This window comes from Trachinotus anak, unplaced genomic scaffold (genome assembly GCF_046630095.1).
Source record: "Trachinotus anak isolate AG129_WGS33_773 ecotype Australia unplaced genomic scaffold, CSIRO_AGI_Tana_v1 ptg000003l, whole genome shotgun sequence".
Taxonomy (NCBI): Eukaryota; Metazoa; Chordata; class Actinopteri; order Carangiformes; family Carangidae; genus Trachinotus; species Trachinotus anak.
Genome location: NW_027273854.1, coordinates 16641019 through 16650891, shown reverse-complemented (window position 1 = coordinate 16650891; position 9873 = coordinate 16641019). Strand labels below are relative to the sequence as shown.

Below are 9873 nucleotides of genomic sequence, written 5' to 3'. Positions count from 1 at the left end.
GATGTTATGCAGGGAAAAAAAATACTATTTTACCACAGACACCAAACAGTTTTTATTGGAGTGGTTATTATGACCATGTTTTATCTAAGTTGCTTGGTTATGCTTTGGTTATATTGTTACCTTATTTTATTGCCCTAATGTTCTCAATAAAGATCAGTGAAAATGATATGTCTACAGTTCAGTTTATGACTTCGAAAAAAAATTGCAAATTAGATTATTCACTTGTTTGTATGCACAGATCATTTGTAAGAGGTTGACCTCTGTTGAGGTCATGGAGAATGGTTTACATTTTACATTTTATTTTAAGACCATACATCACATTCTGTTTAAGTATGATCCATCTGAACCTCCAAATGCAGCCCAGTTCAGTGAACTTCAGGCTAATTATTAACAAAGGAGAGCTTCCAACTGCTTTAATGTAGGCTATCATGTTTGTTTCTGATCTTGTCATAAGAGCTAAACTGGAATTAGTTCTCATGCAAAAAGACAGACGCATGATACAGCCTTAACGAACACTAACATTAGAAGGAAATCTAATATTTTTTTCATCTGAACAAAATGGGGTGGTCAGGTCCACAGTTTTTTGTAGTTTTTGTACAACAGTTGGGAAGCCCTCGTGCCCACACACACTCTCTCTCAACTGACTCCACCCACTAAATGCTTCCTTCCTGTTTTGATTAAACGCTCTCTTTCACAGTACAAGTTGATACACCCGCAGACATTCGAAATGCGACATGGTCTCTTTCCTGCTGCAGCTTACCACAGGACCTTTGACACCAAGGTAAAACAACAGGCTTGTTTGAATGCATCTGATCAGGGTATCTTAGTGTTTTTATTAAAGCAAAAGAATTAAGAGTTGTTTTAGATTTGTGAAAAATAAAGATCCAGACCAAACAAACTTTTAACTCACTTTCACTTGCAACTCCAAAAGTTTGATGTGTGCATACACATGTAGAAAACTACTACTTGTACTTATTTTAATTTAAATACTCTCTAAATCGCAGATATCCTGAGTTAACACTGGAGAAATACCATGGGGAGCCACTGCTCTGCACTTAGGAGGGGTAAAATAAAGGAAAAGGAGTATGTCAAACCTGAGCAAGAGAATGATGAGGTTTCCACAACAGTAAAAAGTGGAGAAAAGTCTTCTCTCCAGCAAAAGTCATCACTGCAGGAGGAGTCGGGAGCCTTGCAGGAGACAACTGGGGAGGAGACTTTCAAGAGGCAAGAAGAAGAGACTCTCTTTGAAAAAATCGGTTGTGGGAACACTGTTGTTCAAGTTAACACCACGAGGTGAGACATCACAATCATTTCCACACTAAAACACAATTTTTGTGTATATATAAATGAGTATTATTTTAATATTTTATAATTATATTTATATTTTTGTATTAAGTTACAAGCATAGTTAACTGTTAACTCTGTAAAACATCTGTTAGTCCCTGCTGTTCTGAAACACATGACCCTGCTCCACTCAGCACAGAGGAGAAAGGTGAGTGAAAGTTAATAATTTGAGGAGCAAACATGATCTTGATTTTAACTGATCATAAAAAGCCCAATCACAAGACAATAAATTACATGCTTCAGAGGCCATACATTCTGCTGCATGCCCGTGTCCAAAATCTGATGCTGTTATTAATACATGTGCCATCATTTATTTATCTTTATAAAGAAGCTTGCTGGGTGGACAACAACAGGGCTAACCTCATTCAGAATGTCACTTCAGTGATGCAAATAGCAGATGGGATGCGGCAGCAGCACTTAATCCATAAAGAGATGTATGCCAACATCCGGGCTGCCGGAACCAGTATGGAGCAGATGAGGGAGCTCTACAGGGTCCTCCAAACTACAAAAGCCAAATCTGTCTTCTTCAGGATCCTCCAGGAAATTGAGCCAACGACATGTGAAAGTACGTGAGGTCTTGATAGCTTGACCTCTATTGAGGTCTTTGTCTAAAACTAATGTGATGTTTATAATGATTAGTGTAAATTTGCAGATACCAAATATTGGCATTTCCAGTCTTAATGACACAGCTTGGTGATAAAACATTGTTGCAATTTTAATACATTAAGTTCAAATGGACTACATAGTTCAAAATATTGTTGTATTTCTCAGGAAATGGCTTTGATTATGTTTTGACATCACTGTTTTTGTCACTCTCATTGTAGCAGAAGACGTCAGAGAAGTCATCAAAAAGCACAAGGCATATCTGAGGGAAAAATTTTGCTGTGAGTGTGAAGGCACTGAAAAAAATCGTAAGGATGCAAAATCGTTGGACAAAATTTACACAGAGCTTCACATTTTCCAGGGAGAGAGTGAACGTGTCAATGCAGAACATGAGATCTGGGAGATTGAAGATAAGGCACGGAATCAAACAGCTGAGAGCACAAAAATCAACTGCAATGACATCTTTAAAAGTACACAGGAAGATAGTGTGTCATCTGGGCAGGGCAAAAGAGAAGTGAGAGCTATCAGAACGGTGATGACAAAAGGAATTGCTGGCATTGGAAAAACTGTCTCTGTGAAGAAGTTTATCCTTGACTGGGCAGATGGGAAAGCCAATCAGGACTTGGACCTCATCCTTGTACTACCATTCAGGGAGCTCAATCTGGTCATAGATAGAAAATTTAGCCTTGAGACACTTGTGAGTGAATTCCACCCAGAACTTAAAAACACAGCAGTCGTAAAAATATTTTCCAATCACAAAGTTTTGTTCATTTTTGATGGTCTCGATGAAAGCCAACTTCAACTGGATTTCAAAAGAGCCACAAGACTGACAGATCACACTGAGGAATCATCAGTGGACACTCTGGTGACCAACCTCATTCGGGAACATCTTCTCCCCTCTGCATTTATCTGGATAACCTCAAGACCAGGCGCAGTTCAGCGTATCCCTCGTCAGTATGTCTACCAGTGGACGGAAGTGAGAGGATTTAATGATCCACAAAAAACAGAGTACTTCAGGAAGAGAATCGAGGACAAGGTACTTGCTGAAAAAATCATTGGCTACATTGCAATGTCTCGGAGCTTATACATTATGTGTCACATACCTATCTTCTGTTGGATTGCAGCAAAGGTTTTTGAGCATCTGCTGCTAACAGAGGGCAACAATCAAGATGAAATCATAAAGATACCCAGGACACTTACTGAGATGTACACATACTTCCTCATTATTCAGATGCAGGTAGCGACTGAAAAGTATGACAACCTCGATGAGTCAGACACGGAGGTGATCTTCAAATCAAATGAAGAATTCATTTTCAAATTAGGCAGGATGGCATTTGAATGTCTGAAAGAAAGCAAAATCATATTCACTGTCAATGATCTGAAGAAATATGGCATTGACATAGACAAAGCTGCAGTGTGTTGTGGGTTGTGCACAGAGATATTCAAAGAAGAGAGTGTGTTCAACAGAAAGAAACTCTACTGCTTTGTGCATCTGACAGTTCAGGAGTATTTTGCTGCTCTCTTTGTGTACCGTAGTTTTACACATAAAAAGATTGATTCTCTAAGCCTCAAGGATTTCCTGCTAAAAGAGTCTGAGGAAGAGTTGAAGCCAATCTTGGATGCAGATCCAGTTGATCTACCCTTGGATGAACTCATAGAAATTGCAATAGCTAGTGCAACTCTGAGAAAGACAGGAGAAATGGACATGTTCCTCAGGTTCCTCATTGGCATGTCTCTTCAATCAACACAAGAGCTGCTTCAAGGCCTGATTCAGCAGACAGAAGAACACTCTGCAGTTGTTGAGGAAATTAAGAAAAGTCTACTAGAAATAGACGTAGCCGACTGCTCACCTGAAAGATGTCTGAACCTTATCCATTGCCTGATCGAGCTGAAAGACAGTTCCCTACATGAAACTGTGCGGCAATATCTTACACCAAATCACAGTCCAGAAAGACAGCTCTCCCCTGTTCAGTGCTCAGCTCTGGCCGATGCTATTTTGATGTCAAATACACCTTTAGATGAATTCAACCTGAAGAAATACAGACCATCAGCAAAAGGTAGTTTTAGGCTTCTCCCAGCTGTGAGGAATTGCAGAAAGGCAAGGTGAGTTGGTTACTTAAACTGTGATATACATGTACCTGATTAATGGCAAATGTATGCATCTAAAACTTTGTGTAATCTTGCATGATTGTCTTTTTCAATATCTGCAGAATCTCAGGGCTGTTTCTCGATGACTGGCTTTCGGAAACAATCTCCTCAGCTCTTCGAATGCCAAACTCTGCGCTAACTGAACTGCACCTGATGAATAATCACATTTGTGCGAAAACTACAAGCATCTTGACTGACGGCCTGATGAACTCTCAGGCTAAACTAGAAGCTTTTAGGTCAGTAAAGCTATTATTTAGAATGTGTTTGCTTTGCAACATGTCTTTTTATTCGTCCTTTTAAGTACCTTTTCAGTTTCACAGCTGAAACATACAATGACTGGTAATTTTGTCATATTTCAGATTCTTTGAAATACTGGCTTAACCTCTCCTCCTAGAGGATTGATGCACTGAAAAGCCTCAGCGAGCCAGATGAGCCCCACAGTATGGGGCATCATCAATATTGTTGCCAACTGTTTGCCATACTAGCAGCAATATAGCCATAGGGAAGGCAATGTGGTTGGGTCTGATGAGCTGCTTTTTGTCCTCTCTGTTTGTAGTCTCTCAGGTACAGAATACTCACAAACAGAGCGTGAAAAGTTGGCATCAGCTATCAAATCAGTCATCTCAAACCTAAGAGAACTGGAGCTGAGTGGCGGCACCCTGGGGGACTTCTTATGCTCCGTTGTTTCTGTTGGGCTTTGCCAACCTAAACTGGAGAAGCTCAGGTCAGTCTCAGACATATTATTCCCCTTAACATTAAATTATAAATTATAAATTATAAATAAAAAGTTCTACATCTGATTTTGTGTTTATGTCATGTTTTTCATCCACATTGTGGTTGTCACAAAAAGCCATTTCAGCCTTGAATGAGTGCCTCTTAATAGATGTGTCATTATTGTTAAAGCTCTATTACTGCAATCAATATTTGCTGTATAATCACTGAATTGGCAATGTGAAGTTGTTTGCTAAACACCCCACTGTGCTCTTTTATGCAGTCTATAGCTGACATTGTTTTGGATCTCAAGTGGACTAGACAATCTATGTCTAATTGAATGCCATTTTTATCATCTCTGTACCAAAAGATTGAACCGAAATTATAGGATCACAAGCATCTGTGAGGAGTTAGCAACTGGGCTCACATCCAACCCAAGCTACCTGCGAGAGCTAGAACTAAGTTACAACGATTTCAAAGACTCAGACATGGAGATCCTCTCAGCTGGGTTGATGAGCACGCACTGTGCACTGGAGGTATTGAGGTAAAGAGCTGTATTAACATAGAACTGCATTTTTAAGAAGAATATTCTGAGTCTCAACCACAAGAATCAAGAAATCAAGGAACCACAACCCAACACATGTTAGGAAGTAAGATGACAAAATAATGTGTAATAAGGTGAATAACATATATATATATATATATGTGTGTGTGTGTGTGTGTGTGTCTGTGTGTGTCTGTGTGTGTCTGTGTGTGTGTGTGTGTGTGTGTGTGTACATACATACACAATTAAAAAAAACATGTATCGCAAATTAACATTAGTTAAGCAATTAATTTATATTCCTACATTTGTCATTCAGTCTCAGTCACAACAAACTCAGTGAGAAAGGCTGTCAGACGTTGGCCGCAGCGCTCAGCTCTAAACAGTCACGCTTGAGAGAGGTGGACCTGAGCTACAATGACCTGCAGGACTCAGGAGTGATGGCACTCTGTAGTGCACTGATGGAACCACACTGTGGTTTGAAAACACTAAGGTCAGTGTAACAAATAACTCCAAATATATTTGACTTCACTAATTGGTATTATAAATATACCTGGATTCAGCATATCGCAGTGCACCCACCTAACAGTTTTGCTCTTTCATACAGTGTTTTGTTTAATCTGTTTCAAAGAGTTGTTAATACAACATCCTGGGCATTTTGGAAGCTGTGGAGCTGTGTAACTGAGTTGTGTCATACTGAGAAGGGTTTTTTATATTGAGTCCACTCCATTTATTTACCAACGAAGATGGAGTAAATACATGTAGTGTGTGTGAAAATAGTGTCACATACATATTTATCTCTAAAAATTATTTTACTTCATCCAGCAAGTTTTCTTTTTTTTGCAAAATCTGAAAATATTCATGTATAAGTTATTATGACAATGGTAATGTGTTTTCTGCCCCAGGGCAATTTACTTACATTAGCAAGATGACTTAATTGTTTTAGTTGCTTCAGGGAATTATTATCAATTACTTCCAGAATAATATATCATAAGACATAATAATGCCGGTATAAAAGTGCTTTGCTTTGGATACTGTGCTTCATTTGGTCTGCCTCTGTCTCTCAAAATGTCAGCTTGTGTGATATATGGTGCTACATGTCAGCAAGTCCAAAGGGAGGGTCTGATAAATGACTAATCAAATGGGGCTCGTGTCAGGTTAACAAGCGTGAATTTCTGCTGATAAGGGCATCTACCACACACCTAAAATGTCAGTTGTTTGATTTCTGTAGGCTGTCATTCTGTAAAGTGACAGGAGATGGATGTGCCTCTCTGGCCTCAGCTCTGAGGTCTGACCACTGCAGCCTCAGGGAGCTGGACGTGAGCTTTAATCACCTCACAGATCAAGGAGTCAAGCTGCTGACTGAAATACAGAGGGATTCACACTGCAGTCTGGAGAAACTCAAGTATGCTCCAACAGGCACATTTTTTTTCATGATTATTCCAAGACTAATTTGCAAGATTCACTTTATTCATATGATTTAAAGTGCATATGTTACCGTATTTTTATTCTCACCTTTTGTCCTTCTATTTCCCATCAGTGTGGACCAAAATGAAGAATACTGGTTTGACTTTAAGCTACTGAGACAGTGTAAGAATACAATTATTTTTAATCAAATTCCAAAGCTGTGATGATGTAACATGCATGCATGTTGCAGTCTGTAGGTTTGGGGGTACGTGGAAAGAAATTTGAGTAGCTCAACTAATTTAAAATAAATAGAAATAACTTATAGTAATAATGTTAAATAAATGGTGACAGTTATTATCTAAAAGTAATGAATAAACAGTTGAAATAGCTAGCTTAAAGATCATAGTTAAACAGTGATAAATGACAAATGATTGAAATAGATGAAAGTAAAAATGGTTTAAGAAGTTTGCTAAATGTAATGAATATATGGTAGCAGTATGAATGCAGTCTTGACCAAACCAACCCAAACATGGACAGAAAAGATTATTATAACAATATCCCCCTTTATAGTTTCATCAGTTCAGATGAATGCATTTTGAAACACTTAAAATCGACTAACGGGGCTGTGGTGGTACTTCAGGCTAGAAAAGTTTGGAACCACTGTAGTAAGTCGTAATACACTACAAGGTGTCCTGATATACAAAAATAATGGACAAGGACAAGGGTCGACGCTTGGTTTTTCCCACTCTGCACAACACTTGGTTTTTCCCACTCTGCAAGACTAGACTTGCATAGAAATGAGTGAGCATACAGAGATAAACATACTCCACAGCCTGGACAGATTAGTCTGCAAGCTAATGAAACCAAATGTTCAAAATTTCAACAACACAACCTTCTCAAACAAAGTAAAATAGTCTTGTTTTAAGTTTGACGAAAGAACATTTTCACATTATCCAGAGTGTTTTTACATGAATATTAATGTATCCCTAATTTGATGATAAATGTCATCAATCAGACATCAAGAACTACACTCACACAGTGGTACTACTCCACTAATTAATCATTTCCTCTGTCTTGATTGCAGATGCTTGTGATTTGACACTGGACTTCAACACAGCAGATGTGAATATAATTTTGACAGAGGAGAACAAAAGGGCAACATATGTTAGTGAGAAGCAGCCATATCCTAATCATCGAGACAGATTTGAAGAAGTTCAGGTGCTATGTGAAGAAGGTCTGACAGGTCGCCATTACTGGGAGGTTGAATGCGACTCAGCTGATGTTGGAGTGGCATACAAAAGTATTGACAGGGTGGCTGACTGTTCAAGTGATGTATCTTTGGGAAGAAATGAAAAGTCTTGGTGCTGGTGTGAAGGTTCATTTTATCATAACAATTCCTGTCTAAAGTTTATCGGCAATTCTACACGTAAAGGTACCATAGGAGTTTTTCTGGACTGGCCAGCAGGTATTTTGTCCTTTTTTCAGGTACTTCCTGATACACTGATTCACCTGTACACTGCCTGCACAACTTTCACTGAACCACTCCATCCTGGTTTCAGTCTGCCATACGGATCAATTTATCTCTGTAAAGTATAGTAACCAAAAATGTAAATGAAACGTTCATACTTACGCTAATCCCTGAAGGCTACATGCAATGACACTGATATAATACATGTCATACAGTGTTTAATATGAAAATGAATCTTTACCATTGTCAAAGATAAGACAGATCTACACATTCATTTGGTAGATGATAAAAGTATATAGAAAAACAATGAACAGGAATAAAGTAAGTCTGGGAAATAAAGTGCATCAATCGGAGTACATTTCACATCGGTTCAATGAGGATTTGTCTCGCTATTGAGCAAAAGCAGAGAGGAGAAGAACTGCTGAATTATGGCCAACAATAAATTCAATGATTGTAAAATACTAGATTGGTAAAAGTATTCACTTTCTTCCAGAAAATCAAATCTAACTTTCTTCATTACCATGCATTATTGTGAATAATACACAGTCACAAGTGTACCTTTTTTTATTTATTAATTTTTTTTAATTAAAAAATCTGTCTCACAGTTCTAAACTATTAAACCAGTGAACTTAGCAAATCAATTAGATGCTCTGAAGTCTAATGTACTCAGTAGTAGTGATTTAGCACAGATTACAGTCTGCGTTGCTACCACATTCATATCACGTCAGTTGCATTAAGCATTTTCAAAAAGTCACGTCACACAGTTTGGTGTATGATAGTCCTTTTTAGATAATCACAAATACAGACGCATAGAGTGAATATTGGATGAACTTCACAGCAGAAGTAAAACATGTTTTCAACAAAACTGAAACTGACCAGAGCTCAGAATCACTGGAGAACGCAGAGGATGGCCTTAATTACATGCAGTGTAAATTGTGTTTAAATTTATTGTTTATAAGAAAAACATTTGTTTATTTTATTGTTGTTATAATAGTTTACTGTACTTTGCTAGTTCATTCTTTGTAGTTTTTATGTGCTGTAATGGAAAAGTATTTTAAACTTTTGGAGTTTTTGCCCTTACACTGTGTTGCAATGTGGCAAAACCACTAAAACGTGTATGTTTGATTATTTACTTATTGAGACCTTAGTTTGATAGTAGGGTATTTCTTTTTAGCTGTACAGTTGAGTTAGGTTGAGCCTGGCTCTCGGTTATTTTGCCTCAGTTAGTTTTGTAACTTTGACCTCTTTTATGGGCCCAGACTGCTTCGGTGAATTTTTTTGTAATTTGAATTGTGCTAATTTGAAAATAAACCCTCTTTTTGAAAAGATACCTGTGACTCCTCATTGCCTTCCAACTCGGTCCATCACCCAATGCATCTGACGTATTTCCTCTGCATCTTTTCAATGAAAACAGGAACTGGAGCAGACACTTCAGTCAAGACAAGGCCTTATAACACATCTTTTGGTGAAAGCTGTCGTTTATATTTTATTACGTTTTCACAACACTGCTGAATCCTTTTAATTATTTTTTCAATAGACTGTATGCAGAGTTTTTCCCTATGTGAAGTTTCCTGTTACATGGTTTTGAACAGTGATACGATTTCCACAACAAGGTTTACATTTACTTTTCATTATGTGTTGTATACTTCTT

General features: G+C 37.9%; 1 protein-coding gene across 4 annotated transcripts; it reads left to right on the top strand.

Moving 5' to 3' along the window:
* Positions 1-660: 660 nt before the first annotated feature.
* Positions 661-9550, top strand: LOC139618307 (NLR family CARD domain-containing protein 3-like). 4 transcript variants are annotated; one of them, XM_071474139.1, is made up of 12 exons: positions 661-781; positions 1005-1293; positions 1440-1492; positions 1673-1909; positions 2172-4050; positions 4158-4331; positions 4652-4819; positions 5177-5350; positions 5667-5840; positions 6579-6752; positions 6888-6937; positions 7839-9550. In XM_071474139.1, exons 2-12 carry the CDS (start codon positions 1034-1036, stop codon positions 8348-8350), a joined length of 3855 nt encoding a protein of 1284 aa, XP_071330240.1. In that variant the 5' UTR covers positions 661-781; positions 1005-1033; the 3' UTR covers positions 8351-9550. The 4 variants fall into 4 exon arrangements, with proteins under 4 accessions (XP_071330240.1, XP_071330239.1, XP_071330241.1 ...); XM_071474138.1 differs by having other exon boundaries at positions 2169-4050; XM_071474140.1 differs by lacking the exons at positions 661-781; positions 1440-1492 and having other exon boundaries at positions 1165-1293; positions 2169-4050.
* Positions 9551-9873: the final 323 nt, after the last annotated feature.

Excerpts from the sequence above, each read along its gene's own strand:
- LOC139618307 (XM_071474138.1), top strand. The coding sequence starts at position 1,034 with ATGGGGAGCCACTGCTCTGCACTTAGGAGGGGTAAAATAAAGGAAAAG. Across the intron at positions 4,820-5,176 it reads CCTAAACTGGAGAAGCTCAG|ATTGAACCGAAATTATAGGA; the intron begins GTCAGTCTCAGA and ends CTGTACCAAAAG. Across the intron at positions 6,938-7,838 it reads CTTTAAGCTACTGAGACAGT|ATGCTTGTGATTTGACACTG; the intron begins GTAAGAATACAA and ends TCTTGATTGCAG.